Source organism: Cyclopterus lumpus, chromosome 7, assembly GCF_009769545.1.
Source record: "Cyclopterus lumpus isolate fCycLum1 chromosome 7, fCycLum1.pri, whole genome shotgun sequence".
In the NCBI taxonomy this organism is placed as follows: domain Eukaryota; kingdom Metazoa; phylum Chordata; class Actinopteri; order Perciformes; family Cyclopteridae; genus Cyclopterus; species Cyclopterus lumpus.
Genome location: NC_046972.1, coordinates 22780004 through 22799659, shown reverse-complemented (window position 1 = coordinate 22799659; position 19656 = coordinate 22780004). Strand labels below are relative to the sequence as shown.

Sequence of the window (19656 nt, the reverse complement as noted above, 5' to 3'; positions counted from 1 at the left end):
AATAATATTAGTTGCTTGTAAAGAAAACAAAGAAAATAAATACTATTAGTTACTTGAAAAAAAGAAAATAATTACTATTAGTTCAAACAAATAATATTAGTTGCTTGTAAAAAAAAAATATATATATAATATATATATATATGTTATTAGATACTTGTGAAAAAAATAAGAAATACTATTAGTTACTTGTAAAATAAATAAATACATAGTTACTTGTAAAAACAAAGAAAATAAATACCATTCGTTACTTGTAAAACAAGAAAAAATAGCATTTATTAAAAGCAAGTAACAGTTCAAAATAAAGTATTATACATTTTTGTCTCATATGATCATGAACATTTAACAATTTGTTACATAAACAGAAAACTAATATGTTATTTTATGAAAGATTAGGATGAGGTTCACATACATATTACTAACATTAAAAAAACACTGGTGCAAATACATTTTTTGTTTTACTGTTGATGAAAAAAAAAAAAAGGTTCAGGATTCAGGGAATATAATTTGATTATGGTCTATATTGTGTCAGTAAACAATAATTGTTCTGCGGCGCATGCATACAAAAGGCACACGAATGGTTTCCAAAACATTAGTTATTGTGCAGTAGTACTTGATCAAAGGTAAATAGACTTCCTTCTGTTCCATTTACTTGCTTCATACTGTTTTAAATGCCCGTTTTAAATGTTTGACTCGCTTGGACGTCAACAGCCCAACAGCCCCACATGTGCTGGAGCTCGCCATTAGTCAGCAGAACTGACATAAAACTTATTTTGATATCTAATCCTCTGCCAAAGTAAAAAAAAAACTTCATACTGTTGTAAATTACATGACAGTGCAGCAACAGGTAGCAGGATAGTTGTCCGCGTTTACTTTGAACTCATTCCCGTAAACAAAGTAAATGTGCGATTTCCCTTTCCAAGCGTAGGTCACCTTGGTGACGGGGATCAGCTCTATGGTTTGACGCTGCAGACAGAGAGAGAGCGAATGTGAGCACGTTATATGCAAACACAAAATGAGGCTTTTGACGTTCACAAAATATTATTTTACACCCAAAATGGAGGGCCGTGAATAAAGCCGAGGCTCCGTTACCTGTTGCAGGATGCGTGACGTGGCTGAGTACTTGCCCTGGTGTTCACCGACGAGGCGCTGAGCAGCACTCACCACTGCAGGGTCTGGGAAGCCCATCAATGGGTATACCTGCACAGAGTAGTCCAGTTAATGAGTGCTGAATTACTGTTGAGGACTGTTCTTACTATTCAACATCAAGGCTTAAGTTTAGGTGACAAATCTTTTTTTTCCTTTTTTTTTATCTCAATCAAAATTATCAGATATCTAATAAGTCAGGAAAAATAATAAAAACAATATCAGCAATATGTCAATTCTCTGTAAAAGAATAACACAATCTTCCCGTGCTTTTTTATATCTTGAGAAAGTGAGAAACAATATTTCACCAGATACTGAGAGTCGCTGAAAAGCTGCTTGCCAGACACTTTGCTGAGGTTGTCCACCTGCAGCCCACTCGACTGCTCCACAACGTAGTTGTCACAGTTGTTGGTCCTGCAAGCACAAAACGTAAAAATAAATAAAAAGTTACATGATAACCGACGCTGTAAAGTAACCGTAAAGGTGAATGACTTAAGAGACACTATTCTAAGCGATAGTTAAGTCAGACGCACCATTTCACGGTGAGGCTGATGTAGACCAGAAGCTGCTGTTTTCCACGACACGTGTCACACTGCTTGGCTCCTTCCCCGTGACAGAAGCTGCAACTGTGTACAGAGAATACCTGTCGGTCAGTATCGTCGAGGGGGAAGCACCAAACCGGTACCGTCTATGAACTGGACTCTTACTTCGTCCTCCCTCTGCCGCTGCAGTGGAGGCATTGATTGCCTCCGTATTGCATACCAGACCCGTTGCACGGCGAACAGACTCTCTGACCGGGGGGCAAGAAGAGAAATCACATGATCAGACGATGATTAAAAGGTCTTTCGGTAACTCCCTTTTATTTTTAAATTGGAGATTACCAGACCCGTTGAACGCAAAACAGACTTTCTGGGAAGAGAATTCACATGATCAGACGATGATAAAAAGGTATTCTTATTGGAGGTGTGTGGACTTTACTTACGTTTCCAGAGCCGGCGCAGTTTTTGCAAGGTTTCCTCCCCATTCCCACGCAGGCGTGGCAGGGCTGTGTACGGGGGGGGGAAAACATGTCTCAGTCAGCAACGCCCGCTAGAAGCAATTACAGGAGCTCGTCCCTCCCTGAAAACCTGCGTTATAAAACTCACCTTCATGGACGACGTGTATGGAACCTTCATGACTTGTTTGTCATCCATGAAGAAACTGGGGGTTTTAGCAGAAACATCCCAAGGACCCGGAGTCGGTTGGGAGAAGGCGTCCACCGGCTGGCCTGACCCAAATAAAACAGCATTAACAGAACATCGGTGAAATAGCACGCTGGCAGCAGAAAGCAGAGAATACCACACAAGAAGGTAGTCCTGCACACCATTGTACGGCTCGTGACTCCACTCGGTAGATCTCGACTCCGTGAAGGTTTCCAGGCGGTACTGCGACAGAAAGAGAAGAGGATTTCTTATTTGGAACACCCAGAACTACTGTCCCAGACACACACACACACAGACACACACATATTGAGTGAAAGAAATGAACTCTCACCCTGTACGTGTTGAACGCGTCCATGCTGGTGATCACGCCGTCTTTTACCGGCGCCGAACTGTAGCAGCACTTGCTGGAGGCGAACAGGGCGAAGGCCTCCCGAGCTGTGTCTTCGGTTATCGAAGGGATACTGTCAGCGGAGAGGGGGGTGAGACGCAGTGTGAGGGAGAGGCCATCTTGTTTTATTTAAATAGTTTACACATTTAACAGACGAAGAAGACAACGACAAAAACTAAAGCATGAAGAAACAGCTGATGTCCCAACGCCAGAGTACAGCTGACTGGTAAGAATACCCTGCATGCTTTTTATGATCTGTGCCTCTGACATGGATGTTTTATTTAGTGTCTAACAATGCAGCATAATCGTGTCTTTAGTCCATTCTATTTTAACATAGTTATCTCTCTTTTTATTTGCTTTGTGTGTTTTTTTGCTTTGTGTGTTTTTTTGCATGTCTTGTCATTACTTGACAATGTCTAAGAGTCTCCTGAATGACAAAACTATGCGTATCTTAATATTTAGATAGATATCGGGTAGAGAGCAAATGGAGTTTTGCCCTCTACCCGATTCCATTTACCCCACTGTCTTTTGAATTGCATGCAGTGACGGTTACTCATCCGGTTCATCTAACCATTGTTGTTCTCTACCGTCCACCTGGCTCCTTGGGAGACTTCTTGGAAGAACTAGACGTCCTCCTATCAAACTTCCCAGAAAACGGCCCCCCGCTCATCCTTCTGGGTGACTTTAACATCCAGACAGAGAAGTCATGTGACCTGCTACTCTTACTGTCTTCCTTTGCTCTCTCGCTCAGTCCATCCCCTCCTACACAGAGCTGGCAACCACCTTGACTATATTTTCACCAGAAACTGCTCTACATCTAACCTCACTGTAACTCCTCTTCATGTTTCTGACCATTTCTTCATCTCTTACTCTCTCCCACTCTTTGGAACTGACAACCCTCCCACAACGGACTCTGCACCTGTCCGTCGCAACATCCGCACCCTCTCACCCTCCTCTCTGGCCTCGTCTGTTCTGTCAGCCCTTCCTCCAACTGACTCCTTCTCACTCATGCAGCCTAACTCTGCCACTGACACTCTCCTCTCTACGCTGTCGTCCTCTCTTGATTCTCTCTGTCCTCTTACGACTCGAAAGGTCCGCAAGTCCTCTCCGGCTCCGTGGTTGTCCGAACCAGTGCACGCCGAGAGAGCCACTATGCGAGCATCGGAAAGGAAATGGCGAAAAACCAAACACGCCAGCGACCTGCTCGCCTATCAATCTCTTCTCTCCTCCTTCTCTGCCTCTATCTCTGCAGCCAAAAGTCTGTTCTACCAATCCGGAATCAAATCCTCTTTATCTAACCCTAAAAAGCTCTTCTCAATTTTTTTCCAACCTCCTTGACCCCCCTGGTCCCCCCCGGTCCCCCCCCTCCCTCCACCCTTCTACCAAGCCACTTTGTTGACTACTTTACAAAAAAGATAGATGACATACGCTCCTCATTTACTAATCCATCTTCCATAACTACACCTCCAGTAACTTCACCTTCTTCCCCCTCGTTTTCCTCTTTTATCCCCCTGTCTCCTAATCAAGTTCTTACCTTGGTAACCTCTGCCTGCCCAACCACCTGCCCCCTTGACCCCATCCCTTCTCACATTCTCCAGTCTATTGCTCCTGACCTTCTTCCCTTTCTCACCCATCTCATTAACACCTCCCTCTCAACCGGCTGTTTCCCTAACTCTCTGAAGGAGGCAAGAGTCAACCCTCTCCTGAAGAAACCCACTCTCGATCCATCTGAAGTCAACAACTACAGACCTGTCTCTCTCCTTCCCTTCCTCTCCAAAACTCTAGAGCGAGCTATCTTTAACCAAGTCTCCTCCTTTCTTCACAGTAACAACCTTCTAGACCCCCACCAGTCTGGATTCAAGACAGGCCACTCAACAGAGACTGCCCTCCTTGCTGTCTCTGAGCAGCTTCACACTGCTAGAGCAGCCTCTCTCTCCTCTGTCCTTATCCTTCTAGACCTTTCCGCTGCCTTTGACACAGTGAACCACCAGATCCTCATGTCCTCCCTCCAGGACCTGGGTATCTCAGGCACCGCGCTCTCACTCTTCTCATCCTACCTCACCGACCGCTCTTACCGGGTAACCTGGAGAGGATCTGTGTCTGAGCCCCTCTGACTACTGGGGTCCCTCAGGGCTCAGTCCTTGGTCCTCTTCTCTTCTCTCTGTACACCAACTCTCTCGGCTCTGTCATTCGCTCGCATGGCTTCACCTACCACAGCTATGCTGACGACACCCAACTGATCCTCTCGTTTCCCCAATCTGAAACACAGGTAGCAGCACGAATCTCTGCCTGTCTGACCGACATCTCTCAGTGGATGTCCGCTCACCACCTGAAAATTAACCCGGACAAGACTGAACTTCTCCTCCTTCCAGGAAAAGGCTCTCCCACCCACGACCTGACTATTACCTTCAACAACTCAGTGCTGGCTCCGACGCCGACTGCCAGGAACCTCGGTGTGACACTCGACAGTCAACTCTCCCTGACTGCCAACATTACCGCAATAACACGCTCCTGTAGGTACATGCTGTACAACATCAGGAGAATACGACCTCTTCTCACTCAGAAGGTGGCACAGGTTCTGGTCCAGGCTCTGGTCATCTCACGGCTAGACTATTGCAACTCCCTCCTGGCAGGTCTACCTGCTAATGCCATTCGACCTCTACAGCTCATCCAGAATGCAGCTGCTCGACTGGTCTTCAACCGACCGAAATTTACCGACACTACTCCGCGACCTTCACTGGTTACCGGTGGCCGCCCGCATCCGCTTCAAAACATTGGTACTTGCGTACCGTGCTGCGAACAGATCGGGTCCGGTCTACATCCAGGATATGGTCTAACCTCACATCCAGAACATGGTCTAACCTCACATCCAGGACATGGTCTAACCTCACATCCAGGACATGGTCAAACGTACATCCAGGACATGGTCTAACCGTACACCCCAGCCCGTTCACTTCGCTCGGCTTCTGCCAATCGGCTTGTAGCTCCTTCACTTCGAGCTAAACACTCTACCAAATCACGACTGTTTGCTGTGCTGGCTCCTCATTGGTGGAACGAGCTCCCCATTGACATCAGGAGAGCAGAAAGTCTCTACATCTTCCGTCGCAAACTAAAAACACATCTTTTTCGACTATACCTTGAATAGGGAAGGGAGAGCCGTAGTAGCACTTAAATGTCCCTTACCGATAGCACTTTGTTGTTTAGCACTTTAGTAGCACTTAAATGTCTCTTACGGATAGTACTCTGTAGTTTAACGTTATTGAAGAAATTGTACTTGCTTGATTCTTGTTGTTCTGAGTTTGGACTCATGGTTTAATGCACTTATTGTAAGTCGCTTTGGATAAAAGCGTCAGCTAAATGACATGAAATGTAATGTAATGTAATAGATATTCTCACTCTACTCATTGTCATAAAGCGTCAATATTCTATATAATATCCTTGTATATTTTCAGGTTTGTTTTGTAACATCTGCCTCTACTAAACAAACCTAAAAAACAGAAATAAGATTGAAAAAAAATGAAAAAATAGCCTCTTGGCTAACTTATTAATGTGCACTGTCCCCTTATTAAATAAACCAAAGTTTAAAAAAATTAAAATGTTCCTCTCTTAAATAAAAGATGAGCTTCGAGAGGCCTGAACTCTGACACACTACTTCATAAAAAATAAAAAAAAGACATCTCCTAGCACAAAAGAGGATTTAATGGAGAAGGAGGAATATTTTTTGGGGGGGTTATATATATATATACAATGAACACACGAGGGAAAAAAAGTTCAGTTTGACGAATTAGGTCTTTGATTTCAGTTAAATCTTTTGAGGGGAAGCGGTTGTTGTAATAGCGCGTCGATTGCATTATTGTTACAACATGTCATGGAATTTTTTGCATTTTTTTTTTGCAATATCCTCAGCGGGGATGTTGAGAACAAACAAGAAAAGAAGGGAAAAAAAGGGAAATAGTTCAGCTTACTTCCAATGTGGCTGTTCGGGTCCATTTTGAGGCTGGGGAGCCGGGAAAGCCGGCATGGGTGGGGGCAGAAATCCACCTGCAGCAGATTTTTTTTTTATTACTTGATACACTTGGTGGTCACTTTATTAGGTACACTGACCACAATGTTAATGTTTGCTTCACGCTGTCAGAGAGGACGTGCACCCTAATAAAGTGTCCGGGGAGTGAATACGACAGCCCCCCCTGTGTGAAAGGTGTACTTTACTGTACCTCCTCCTCCTGCCACGGTTCCTTCATAGCCGGGCACGCTGTCAAACATGCCGGCCGGAGGAGCGCTGGGGCCCGAGAAGTCAGCCGCGGGTGGGGCGAACATGGCTGTCGAGAAACCAGAAGAACCGGTTCAGGTCATATAAGAGTGAATCTCGGCACCGAGATTTCCTCATCTTAAAATTCAAGCATTTAATGCATCACACAAACGGAGAAGAACCACTTTTAATGTGTCTATAAAAAAGGGGGGCGGGGTGAAAACAACCCTTCACATATTCAAACGCTTCTTCCAGCTGAATTCTTTAAATTCCCCGAGTAGTAAAATAGTAGTTCCGTGTCGTCTTACCTTGCCCCTCCGTGTTAATGTCCATTCTCACGTGTTCCTGTCGCTGTTTCTGAAGGTTTTTAAATCCCTCACCGAACACTATTACAGCGGCGCACGCGAACACTGTGACCACGCGCACTCAAGTAACCCGCACGTAGAAAATGACCTCACTCTAGTGTGTGTGGGATCGTGTGTGTGTGCGTGTCTTTAAACCGGAAGTGTGCAATTGCAACACGATTTTTTCTTAAAAAAAAAAAAAAAAAAAAGGCATGGCATTTAAAAAACAAAACAAATCACAGTTTAAATGTCATGTGCACCCTTACGGAGCTTACCGGGGCGGGGGTACTCCGCCGTGGGCACGTATCCCGGATTGGCCATCCCATAGTTTCTGTTCTGGTGGCTGCAAAATTAACGGAGAAACGAAAGTGAAGACGGTCGGGTGGCAAACCACATTTATTTTGAATTTTTTTGATTTTGAATTAAATATATGTACATGCATCATTTAAACAACTAAATAGTTATGAATAATAATAATAATCATAAGTACTAAAGCGACGCTCACCCCTGTTGGTACTCCATGTCAAAGTCCTGCAAAAACACAACCGCACATCAAAAAACACAACTCTTCACTTGTGCTCTTAAAAAAAAAAAAAATCACACGAAAAAAGTGCACGAGACGAGCGTGAGATCGATTATCATGTGACAGAAATGTAATTATTAACCCTACCTTTGACCACACACCCCCGTTTCACAGAAACTCGAGTCAGCAACCGTCTCTTCCTCTGGCTGTCGGAAAGGAATAAAAACTTCACTTTTTGTGCGTGTGTGCGTGCGTGTGTGTTTCGGTTCCGCTCGCTCTTTTGAGAATAACCAGAGAAGTAGAAAGAAAAAGTAACAGTTATAGCCTGCCTCCAAAGTATAAAAAAAACAACAACCAGGAAGTGCGCACACACTCATGTTGGTCAGCAGTAAACAGATGGGCGTGCGTGAAGTTTAAAATATAATAAAATTTCACAAATAAAACGCAAAAAACATACGATATTCATGTGGTTTCATTTCCATTCCGTAGATTTTAGGAAATAACTTTAAATTCACGCTGAAAAGTACCCTGATTTATAAAAGAATGCAGTACCCACAATGCTTTGCGACAGTCACAGAAGTCCTTTTCTCTCCTTTCCGCCGTCGCTGAAGTTTAGACAACACTTCAAAATAAAGTATTATACGTGTTTGTCTCATGATCACGTACAAAAGAAAATAAATACTATTAGTTACTTCTAAATAAAATAAACACATTTTTTTAAAAACATAACATTAGTTACTTGTAAAACACAAGAAGAAATAGCATTTATTGAAAGCAAGGAACAGTTCAAAATAAAGTATTATGTTTTGTCTCATATGATCATGAACATTTAACAATTTGTTACATTCACATAAAACTATTAGTTCTGTTATGAGAGATTAGGATGAGGTTCACATACATATTACTAACATAAAAAAACCACTGGTACAAATAAATATTTGTTTTACTGTTAATTAAAGAATAAAGAAATCCAAATCACGTCCGCCATATGTGAGCAAAAAGGTTCAGGATTCAGGGAATATAGTTCATATAGTATTATTGTATATGAGAGGGGATGGGAATGAACGATCAGGAGACACTGGGGACACACGTACACATAGAACTAACACGATGTGACACATACAAATGGCACGTAACAATACAAATGGTTTCCAAAACATTAGTTATCGTGTAGTAGTAGTTGGTCAAAGGTAAATAGACTTCCTTCTGTTCCGCTAACTTGCTTCATACCGTTTTAAATGCCGTTTGACTCGATTGGACGTCAACAGCCCAAATGTGCTGGAGCTCCCCATTAGTCAGCAGAATTGACATACAACTTATTTTGATATCTAATCATCTGTAAAAATGAAAAAAAAAACCTTCATACGGTTGTAAATTACATGACAGTGCAGCAACAGGTAGCAGGATAGTTGTCCGCGTTTACTTTGAACTCTTTCCCGTAAACAAAGTAAATGTGCGATTTCCCTTTCCAAGCGTAGGTCACCTTGGTGACGGGGATCAGCTCTATGGTTTGACGCTGCAGACAGAGAGAGAGAGAGAGAATATTAATATTTTACACCCAAAATGGAGGGCCGTGAATAAAGCCGAGGCTCCGTTACCTGTTGCAGGATGCGTGACGTGGCTGAGTACTTGCCCTGGTGTTCACCGACGAGGCGCTGAGCAGCACTCACCACTGCAGGGTCTGGGAAGCCCATCACTGGGTATACCTGCACAGAGTAGTCCAGTTAATATGTGCTGAATTACTGTTGAGGACTTTCCTTTGTTGGTTGGCGGATCCAGCAGGATAATAAAACTAGTGGGACAATATGAGCTCTGAATAAATAGTGTCAGTTTCAGGCCTGTTAGGTGTTCCAAAGGAATGAAACCTGTTCCTGGGACAGTTTACCTGAGGACGTTAGAGCTGCTAGATATGTTGAAATATTTAAACGTAAACTTCGAACCTATTCAGCCAGGCTTGAAATGAAGAACGGGTTTATAGACGTTTTAATAACTTTTTTCACCTATTTTTTTTTTTACATTTGTATTATGTTTTATTGTTATCGTATTAAATCACTTATTTTATTGAATTTGAGTCGCATACATTTTTTTCAATTTAATTATATTAATTTTAAGCTGTTTTACTCGTACCAATGTTATTATAGCTATTAAAAATATGTTTTTGTTTTTTATGTCTCTTGCGTACAGTGGTCTCAAGTTGTGACTTTTTTTTAAAACTTTTATTTTCATGCTTTATCTGTTGTTTTCTCGGCCCACACATGTGTGTGTCTTGTTTTTCTTTTCCTGCACAGTGAAACGAGCGTGTCAGTAGCCGGCGTCCTCCGTCAGAGTCACACCAGAGCTTCTGTGTGGGCGCCGTTGTCACCTGAGTCGTGGAGACCACACAGCGTGGCTGAAGCACATCCTGCATTGACAGACTGTGTGTGTCGATATATAGTATTTAGATAAATGTGCATCGTTAGCAGCAGTGTGCGAAATACCCCAGAACATGCTGAAGTCTTATAAAGTGCAAATAAACAAGATTTAATGGATGCAGGCTAAGGGAAATTTACTATTCAACACTAAGGCTAATATTGTTAACAATGAGGCGACTCACACGACAACAAGTAACAATAAACAGACCCCAAAGGGTCTCCACAGGGGGTCTGTTTAAGTCCACAAACAGAAGTGGACCTAAACTACCTGCTGCATGCTCTATTAATACTTGTGAATAAATGTGTTCAATTGGAAGAATGAACACTGCAGCACACAGTCGACTCAGCTTTTAAAGAAGACATTTAAGTGACAAATATTTGTTTTTAAAAAGATTTTAGAAATCTCAATCAAAATGGTATACCTAAATAAGTCAGAAAAAACATTTTTCCCCAAATAAAAAAATATCCGCGATTCCGCACGTTCTCTGTAAAAAAGAAAAACTCTTCTCGTGCTTTTTTAATATCTTGAGAAAGTGAGAAACAATATTTCACCAGGTGCTGAGAGTCCCTGAAAAGTCGCTTGCCAGACACTTTGCAGAGGTTGTCCACCTGCAGCCCACTCGACTGCTCCACAACGTAGTTGTCACAGTTGTTGGTCCTGCAAGCACAAAAGGGGCAAAAATAAAAGATTCACAAGTCGCCGTAAAGTAACCGTAAAGGTGAATGACTTAAGAGACACTATTCTAAGCGATAGTTAAGTCAGACGCACCATTTCACGGTGAGGCTGATGTAGACCAGAAGCTGCTGTTTTCCACGACACGTGTCACACTGCTTGGCTCCTTCCCCGTGACAGAAGCTGCAACTGTGAACAGAGAATACCTGTCGGTCAGTATCGTCGAGGAGGAATGCACCAAACCGGTACCGTCTATGAACTGGACTCTTACTTCGTCCTCCCTCTGCCGCTGCAGTGGAGGCATTGATTGCCTCCGTATTGCATACCAGACCCGTTGCACGGCGAACAGACTCTCTGACCGGGGGGCAAGAAGAGAAATCACATGATCAGACGATGATTAAAAGGTCTTTCGGTAACTCCCTTTTATTTTTAAATTGGAGGTGTGTGGACTTTACTTACATTTCCAAAGCCGGAGCAGTGTTTGCAAGGTTTTCTCCCCAGTCCCACACAGGCGTGGCAGGGCTGTGTACGGAGAACACGTCTCAATTAAATTAAATTAAATTCAGTTTCAGACACAGCCAGGTCCAATGGACCCTGTGAGGCGAGAAGGCACAAAGACTCTGGGGAATGTGCAATGAAGAGACGTTAATAAGGAGAGAGAAGAGGAGAGAGGAGCTCAGTGTATCCTAAAACACAGTGGTGTATAGTAAGGAAGTAGAAAGTTGTTTTTTGGGGATATCTGTACTTTACGTTACTATGTATATTTCTGTTGACTTTCACTTTTACTTCACTACATTTTGCAAAGAAAACGGATACATTTCCCCCAAAACCTTCGTTACTCGCTACAAAATCAAATCTATCTTTAGAAAAAAAATGAATCATGAGGCCAACTTCGGGGACTGTGGTGGAACACAGACTCCAACAAGCAGGTTGAATCTGTGGTGCTGGCTTGCAAGTTAAATCATTGGTTAATCACGTTATTGCGCAATTGCAAACAAGTGTTCTCAAACCGCGTTCTTTTGATTCCCAGTGATGCCCAGGATGCTAACTTAGCTAGCGAGCGACTATGTGAGTAGTTGACTGATTTCATGATGGAAGCAGAAATGGAAGCACCTGCTACAAACGACGGTGGAAGACTAACACCGGATTGGAGTATATCTCTGGCGGGGGTGGGGGTGAGACAGCTGTCTGATCTTCTAATGTAGCTATACATGGTGTATCTTTGGCTAACGTTCGCTAGCTACCGTAAATCAAATGAGACAATCAGTGTAGTAGACAGATCGCTATCGAGTTAATGAGCTGAGGAAGTGTTGGCAGTTGTGAGTTTTGTTGATTTGAGTCATCTTAGGTATAATCATTGCAGCACTAGTTAGCTAACGTTAGTTAACTTAACGTTAGCTAGCCACCACGCCATAGGATTGACATGAGCCGCGAGAGCGCTGCGTCACAATTTAAACCGCGTCGAGTAGGACATAGGATAGGATATCACATAGGAGTTTAAAGACAGGTGTCCTTTCTCAAAACACGGACCTGATGCATCAAGTTAATCTTTATTGCTGAACACAATATTCTGCATTTTCCCTCTACATCCTCTAGTCGGAATGAGCATAATTATAAACGCACCATTACAACTCCTTCTTAGTGTCGTACTGGTTTTCTGAGAATTACGATGATAAGTTCATCCTAGATGTAAAAGTATACATATGTACAATATATTATGTTGACCATTGTTGCTCCTGGATGGATCACAGCAAACCCAATTGTTTTCAACAATGTCCTTGGTCATGGTGGCCACAGCACTTAAAAGAATAAACTTCATGATTCTCAAAGTTCTGACCCTTTGCTTTTTTATTTACAGCATTTACTTGTACTTTCAATACTTAAGTACATTTAATATCAGAAAATTACATTTGATACTGAAGTACAGTAAATATCAGATACTTTAAGACTTTTACTCAAGTAGTATTCCTATAGTCATTTTCAGGTATTCAAGTATTGCTTTTGGATACTTTATACACACCACTGCTAAAAACGTCCCCGAGCAGCCTATAAGCCTATAGCAGCATATCTAGGGGCTGGACCAGGGAAAACCTGATTCAGCCCTAACTATAAGCACTATTAAAGAGGAAAGTCTTAAGTCTATTCTTGAATGAGGTGACTGTGTCTGCCTCCCGGACTGAAAGTGGAAGCTGGTTCCATAAAAGAGGAGCTTGATAACTGAAGGCTCTGGCTCCCATCCTACTTTTTAGGACTCTAGGAACCACAAGTAGCCCCGCATTTAGTGAGCGCAGCTCTCTAGTGGGGCAATATGGTACTACAAGCTCCTTAAGATATGATGGTGCACCACCAATCAAGGCTTTGTAGGTGAGGGTAAGAATTTTAAATGTGATTCTTGATTTTACAGGAAGCCAGTGCAGAGCAGCTAATACAGGAGTCATGTGATCTCTTTTTTTAGTTTTTGTGAGTACACGAGCTGCAGCATTCTGGATCAACTGGAGGGATTTAAGAGACTTATTAGAGCAGCCTGATAATAAGGAGTTGCAGTAATCTAGTCTGGAAGTAGCAAACGCATGAACCAGCTTTTCTGCATCGCTTTCCTCACTGAAAACCTGCGTTATAAAACTCACCTTCATGGACGACGTGTATGGAACCTTCATGACCTGTTTGTCACCCACGAAGAAACTGGGGGTTTTAGCAGGAACATCCCAAGGACCCGGAGACGGTTGGGAGAAGGCGTCCACCGGCTGGCCTGACCCAAATAAAACAGCATTAACAGAACATTGGTGAAATAGCACGCTGGCAGCAGAAAGCAGAGAATACCACACAAGAAGGTAGTCCTGCACACCATTGTACGGCTTGTGACTCCACTCGGTAGATCTCGACTCCGTGAAGGTTTCCAGGCGGTACTGCGACAGAAAGAGAAGATGATTTCTTATTTGTAACACCCAGAACTACTGTCCCAGACACACACACACACACACACACACACACGTATTGAGTGAAAGAAATGAACTCTCACCCTGTACGTGTTGAACGCGTCCATGCTGGTGATCACGCCGTCTTTTACCGGCGCCGAACTGTAGCAGCACTTGCTGGAGGCGAACAGGGCGAAGGCCTCCCGAGCTGTGTCTTCAGTTATCGAAGGGATACTGTCAGCGGAGAGGGGGGTGAGACGCAGTGTGAGGGAGAGGGGGGGCATTATATTTACGAAGAACGCTCGATGAAGTTCACTGTTTGACCGGTCTTTGATTTCAGGTCAATCTTTTGAGAGGAAGTGGTTGTTGTAACACGTCGATTGACACGTCATTGATTTTTTTATCTTATCCTCAGCAGGGATGTTGAGAGAAGTATAACCCCAAAAAAAGGGAAATAGTTCAGCTTACTTCCAGGTCTGTGGCTGTTCGGGTCCAGGTTGAGGCTGGGGAGCCGGGAAAGCCGGCATGGGTGGGGGCAGAAATCCACCTGCAGCAGATATTGAATGTATTTGTTTTCTGTTTCATTGATTTGTCTTAACAGAAATCAGAGGGCTCTTTTTTTTTTTATTACTTGATACACTTGGTGGTCACTTTATTAGGTACACTGACCACAATGTTAATGTTTGCTTCACGCTGTCAGAGAGGACGTGCACCCTAATAAAGTGTCCGAGGAGTGAATACGACAGCCCCCCCTGTGTGAAAGGTGTACTTTACTGTACCTCCTCCTCCTGCCACGGTTCCTTCATAGCCGGGCACGCTGTCAAACATGCCGGCCGGAGGAGCGCTGGGGCCCGAGAAGCCAGCCGCGGGTGGGGCGAACATGGCTGTCGAGAAACCAGAAGAACCGGTTCAGGTGCAAAATGATACAAAACGAGAAGCCGAACATTTATATATATGAAAACACTCTATCGCTGTAATCTTTTTCCAGCTGAATTCTTTAAAAACTATTTTCATTTCAACAGCATGTCGTTTTTTTAAAGACTGTGAATAGCATGCCATTACACTGTGCATAGCATGCCATTACACAAAATAAATGTTATGTGCACCCCTCCTGAACTTACCGGGGGCCCCCTCCGCCGTGGGTACGTATCCCGGATTGGTCGTTCCATAGTTTCTGTTCTGGTGGCTGCAAGTAACGGAGAAACGAAAGTTAAAAACACATCAAATAAACAACCAAATGGTTATAAATAATAAGTAATAAAGCGACGCTCACCCCATCACCGGCTGATTCTCCATGTCAAAGCCCTGGAAAACAACTGCATCAGTAAAAAAAAACTGCGCTCTGAATCACACAAGTGCGCGAGATAAGATCTATGATCATGTGACATAAATTGAATATTAACCTTTGCCTCCTTACCCTGAAACAGCAACCGAATACAACTTCACTTTTTCTGTGTGCGTGTGTGTGTGTGTGTGTGTGTGTCGGGGGTGGGGGTTGTGAATTAACAGAGAAGTAAGAAGAAGAAGTAACAGTTATTGTCCCTTCTCCAAAATAAACAAAAACATAGGTCCAGGAAGTGCGCACAAATTCCTTTTTATCAGCAGTTTTTTAAAAGAGCGTGCGTGCGGGTTGTGCGTGAAGTTTAAACAAATGTCACAAAAAATACGTTATTCGTGTGATTTAATTTCGTAGATTTTGAGATATAACTTCCCGGTGGAAAGTACCGTGATTGAAAAGAAGAAGGAGAAAAAAAAATACAGTACCCACAATGCTTTGCGGCGGTCGCGGAAGTCCTTTTCTCTCTTTCCGCCGTCGTTGAAGTCCCTTTTGGATTTACATCGGCGGGTGAGTCGATGCAATCTACGTTCATCAACGCGATTTAGGCCGATGTTTGACCATCCGGACGCGGTTTAGCTATCGTAGACGTCCTTTCCATTTATGTCGGATAACATGGAGGAGTTCATCGTCGTATATCGTCTTAAAGTTGTTGTTTTTTGATCGAGGCGCTGCTCGTACTGTGTCCGCTGCGCAGCTAACGCTTTACCCGTGAAATGGGGCTGTTAGAGGTCCGTTCAGGGCCCGACGGTGAACGTGGCTTACAGATGCACACTGTCAAATAAGAGCCGCCAGTTGCTAATATAATACTTGTGTAAAAATAGGTCATTTATGTCTAGACATTAAATGTTTCACGTAGAGAAGCTAGCTAACTAGCTAGCTAGCTAAACATGGACTCCACCGTAGAAGCTAGGCTAGCTAGTTAGCTGACGTGATCACGTTTGCCTGACGCTCGCGCAACAGGAAAGTTCATCTCGTGGGCAATTTAATAGTTTGAAAGGTTGTTTTAACGTCAACGAGTTGCAGGAACAGCAACGCTCGTGAATCCTCAGTAGCTGATGCATGCAGCACGATGTGTAATGCTGCCACACCGACACGCACCTGTTGTGTAACCTTTTTTTGGGGGGGGTTTTAACGTTTGTTTGTGTCTCCTCAGTCACCATGGCAGCCCTCAGGCCCCTCACGAAACCCAAGATCGTCAAAAAGAGAACAAAGAAGTTCATTCGCCATCAGTCTGACCGATATGTCAAGATTGCGGTAAGAGCCTGCATGACTTCCTCCACATGGTCAGTCCAGCTGCTGGTTTCAACCCCGCAGGTAATTTTTTTAACCGTGAACATCTTTTCACACCTCACAGAAAAACTGGCGTAAGCCCAGGGGTATCGACAACAGGGTGCGCAGGAGGTTCAAGGGCCAGATGCTGATGCCCAACATCGGTTACGGTAGCAACAAGAAGACCAAGTACATGCTGCCCACCGGCTTCAAGAAGTTCTTGGTGCACAACATCAAGGAGCTCGAGGTCCTGATGATGAGCAACAGGTAAATTGTGCACACGCGCACACTGAAATAAAATAACGTAGATGACTTTCCCCGTCACACCAACGTGACTGCTATCTAGTGTGCAGTAGTTTTGCTGCAATTTCAATATATTGGAGGCTGTGCTTGTATTGGGCACAATTGGGATATTTATTTTTAAAGATCGATAAGCATGTTTCTTAGATATGTAATGACGCAGGTCTGTTAAAACTTTTTAGAAAATGTTCCCAGCAGACTCCATTTATTGCTCTTCTCTGCTGGTGTTTGACTGCAAATGAAACCTCTTGATTTCCGTGAATAAAAGGCGAGATTCTTTAGCTTCTCGTCGTTGATGGATCCGATACTAACGCCTAAACTTCAGTCTGACTGAACGTAGACTTCCAAAATAGGAACATGCCAATTTCAATTTGCTGTTTGCAGATAGTTTAACTGTATTCTGGATGCTTGACTTGGTGCAACGACCGGGTTGGATCATTTTAATCGATGTTTAAGAACTCAAAACCTGTGCAATGTGATCCAGTTAACAAAGTTCACCCAGCATCTAATGCTTAAAACCCGACTGGGTGACTGATTTTCTCTAAAACCAAGATTCATGTTGAGGGAGAAGTTGGGCTTTGAGCAGCCAGTTGCTGTTACAGAGCAAATGAACACACGGCAATGCCAGTTGGGTTCGTGAGGATGCGTTCTACTGTTTGTTGAATCTTATCGGCTTGAATTCAAGAACATTCAGAGCAGAGATGCCATTTATCTTCCCTTTGAGAGGATTAAAGTCCATCATTAAGCTGTTGGAGTTTTAATTGATTCCAGATGTGGACACCATGACTTTTTCCTGGAGTACGGTGGGAAAGTTATGGTAATTCAAATGTAGGCGTCAAACTGGAGATGTTTTTCTTGACTGGTTTGTCACATTTAGTGGCAACTTTGTAATTCATCATCCTCCGCATTTATTTTTGGGTGCTTTTTTTTAATGAAGCGGCCATGACCTCCATCTAACGGCATGTTTTAAGAAACATTAGAAATGTCCGTTTAACCCGACGCAGAAAACACTTCCACGGGCGGCTCGTAAGGAGCACGAGCATTTGTTTAATATGGATTAGTGTTACTGGATGTGAGGCTTTTTGTGACCAACACACTTTCAGCCCAAACTGCCGCTCTGACGTTTCAGTGAAAACATCCTCCATTAACCCTCTTTCTCTCTCTTCTCTCTCTCTCTCTCTCTCCTCTTTCTCCCCTTTCTCCTCTGCAGGACTCACTGCGCTGAGATTGCCCACAACGTCTCCTCCAAGAACAGGAAGGTGATCGTGGAGAGAGCAGCTCAGCTGGCCATCAAGATTACCAACCCCAACGCCCGGCTCAGGAGCGAGGAGAACGAATAAACTGTTTGGTCACAATAAATGTTTAAAAATGGAATCGGTCGCTTTGGTTCGTTCTTCTTTTGGCACTTCATTGCTGCTCAATAAGTTCTTACAGGTGTGAAAGTTTCAATCTCGTGATAATTTAATGAAAGCGACTCGCTGAGGTCGTCGGAAGTAAAATTGTTTTCTGGCTGTTGCCTCTACTGCTTGTCTAGAGACCCAAATAACAGAAATGAGTTTGTTAAAATGCAGAGATTTTAAATTGTCAGTATTGCTGCATGTGTTGCATTAATATATGAGCATTGCTTAATAACTCTGGAACTCCAGCAGATTTTATTGTTTTACAGCGTCAAATTAATTTAGCTTCTGACCCTCGTTTGAACTGGTGGACCTGGTGGAGGAGATTTAATCTGAAAAGGGAAAATGTGTCGAAGTGAGGGGCTCTAAATGAAGGAAGTTTGGGGGTGATATAAAACGGTCTGAGCTACTTAAGTCAACGTGGTCATAAAGCGTCTGCATCGTTGCGCCAGAGCTCGTTGTATTCTCCTTCGGCATGATGATGGGGGGGGGGGGGGGGGGGGGGGGGGTCATCCCTCGCTACTCTTTCCAGATGACTGGACACTGAAACGGAACAAAGGGGGCCCAAAGATGCCCGAAGAAGAGTGTTGACCCATATTGTAAGTTATTATAAACGCTGTTTTTCTTCCGAGATGTGAAGAGTTGCTTCTGCTTCTTCAGTTTGTGCGACTGCTCGCTGCCAAAGGACGATTTCTGCACTGAATTTAGGTTGTTAATTACAAGTTAAGGGCTAAAAAAATCAAATGCCATTTTGGAGAGAAAGTAAAGCGGGCTAATTAAACAATTAAAAAAAAGATGATCAATAAAATGCAATGAACAAATTTACACACTCGGCTGTACGGTGCAAATTAAAAATCCAAGAAGTGAACGGTTAACAGAGGATCATAAATAAATAACGATAATAAGACACTGATCCAAAACCGCTTCCCATCTCTGAAGTAAATGTTTTTAAATTGAAGAATTTATTGTGGGGGTTGTAGTTTCTTGCTGAAGCTGCTTCTGTACATGTAGTAATATTTAAAGAAGTACGGGGGTATTCAACTAAAATTCAGCGAGGTCCAGTTAGAGATGTCCTCATGCAAAGGTCGAAGAATGTCAACAGACTGTATGGCCCTTCGTTTAATAAGTAATGCAATTGTATCTTTTACTATTTGCTCTATACACAAGGCTGGTAGAGGAGAGATCAGGGGTCACCAAACAATTAGGATTCATTCTCTAAAAAGGTTTTTAAAAACACAACTGTTTTAAGTCAATGGTTTTCCATTAATGCATTTCTAAAACAATACATGAAATATGAAACTTCAACAAATTAAATGCACTTTATTTTCCTGAAACAGCAACAATGTGTTGTTGCATGACTCTTTGATTGAGCAGTTAATTCTGCAACAGAAAAGGTTGGGGGAGGAGCTACAACATTCGGTTTGGGGGAGGAGCTAAAAAAAAGAAGCTTTTAGCTCCTCCCCCACACCACTCACGAATGTCACCGTTTCCATAGTAACAGTC

The 19656-nt window shown here is 43.1% G+C and overlaps 3 protein-coding genes across 7 annotated transcripts; 1 reads left to right on the top strand and 2 right to left on the bottom strand.

Annotated features, from left to right (window-relative positions):
• Positions 1–251: 251 nt before the first annotated feature.
• Positions 252–8325, bottom strand: LOC117733018 (protein SSUH2 homolog). 2 transcript variants are annotated; one of them, XM_034536295.1, is made up of 15 exons: positions 8307–8325; positions 7997–8055; positions 7832–7857; positions 7602–7669; positions 6948–7052; positions 6699–6774; positions 2677–2806; positions 2507–2567; positions 2289–2410; positions 2126–2188; positions 1851–1933; positions 1677–1769; positions 1452–1557; positions 1090–1197; positions 252–963 (listed from the first exon to the last, which is right to left on the bottom strand). In XM_034536295.1, exons 3-15 carry the CDS (start codon positions 7846–7848, stop codon positions 823–825), a joined length of 1173 nt encoding a protein of 390 aa, XP_034392186.1. In that variant the 5' UTR covers positions 7849–7857; positions 7997–8055; positions 8307–8325; the 3' UTR covers positions 252–822. The 2 variants fall into 2 exon arrangements, with proteins under 2 accessions (XP_034392186.1, XP_034392187.1); XM_034536296.1 differs by lacking the exons at positions 7602–7669; positions 7832–7857; positions 7997–8055; positions 8307–8325 and adding an exon at positions 7291–7472.
• Positions 1024–15562, bottom strand: LOC117733017 (protein SSUH2 homolog). 4 transcript variants are annotated; one of them, XR_004609683.1, is made up of 15 exons: positions 15252–15562; positions 15122–15153; positions 14970–15034; positions 14628–14732; positions 14317–14395; positions 13953–14082; positions 13779–13839; positions 13561–13682; positions 11393–11455; positions 11205–11287; positions 11030–11122; positions 10813–10918; positions 9448–9555; positions 9141–9365; positions 8585–8973 (listed from the first exon to the last, which is right to left on the bottom strand). XR_004609683.1 is itself a non-coding variant. In XM_034536294.1 (14 exons), the coding sequence occupies exons 2-14, from the start codon at positions 15142–15144 to the stop codon at positions 1039–1041; spliced, it is 1089 nt and encodes a 362-aa protein (XP_034392185.1). In that variant the 5' UTR covers positions 15145–15153; positions 15266–15562; the 3' UTR covers positions 1024–1038. The 4 variants fall into 4 exon arrangements, 2 of the variants coding, with proteins under 2 accessions (XP_034392185.1, XP_034392184.1); XR_004609682.1 differs by having other exon boundaries at positions 15266–15562; XM_034536294.1 differs by lacking the exons at positions 8585–8973; positions 9141–9365 and adding an exon at positions 1024–1049 and having other exon boundaries at positions 9408–9555; positions 15266–15562.
• Positions 15563–15571: 9 nt separating this feature from the next.
• On the top strand, positions 15572–18130 carry rpl32 (ribosomal protein L32). The gene is made up of 4 exons (XM_034536297.1): positions 15572–15694; positions 16341–16441; positions 16542–16723; positions 17967–18130. The coding sequence occupies exons 2-4, from the start codon at positions 16346–16348 to the stop codon at positions 18094–18096; spliced, it is 408 nt and encodes a 135-aa protein (XP_034392188.1). The 5' UTR covers positions 15572–15694; positions 16341–16345; the 3' UTR covers positions 18097–18130.
• Positions 18131–19656: the final 1526 nt, after the last annotated feature.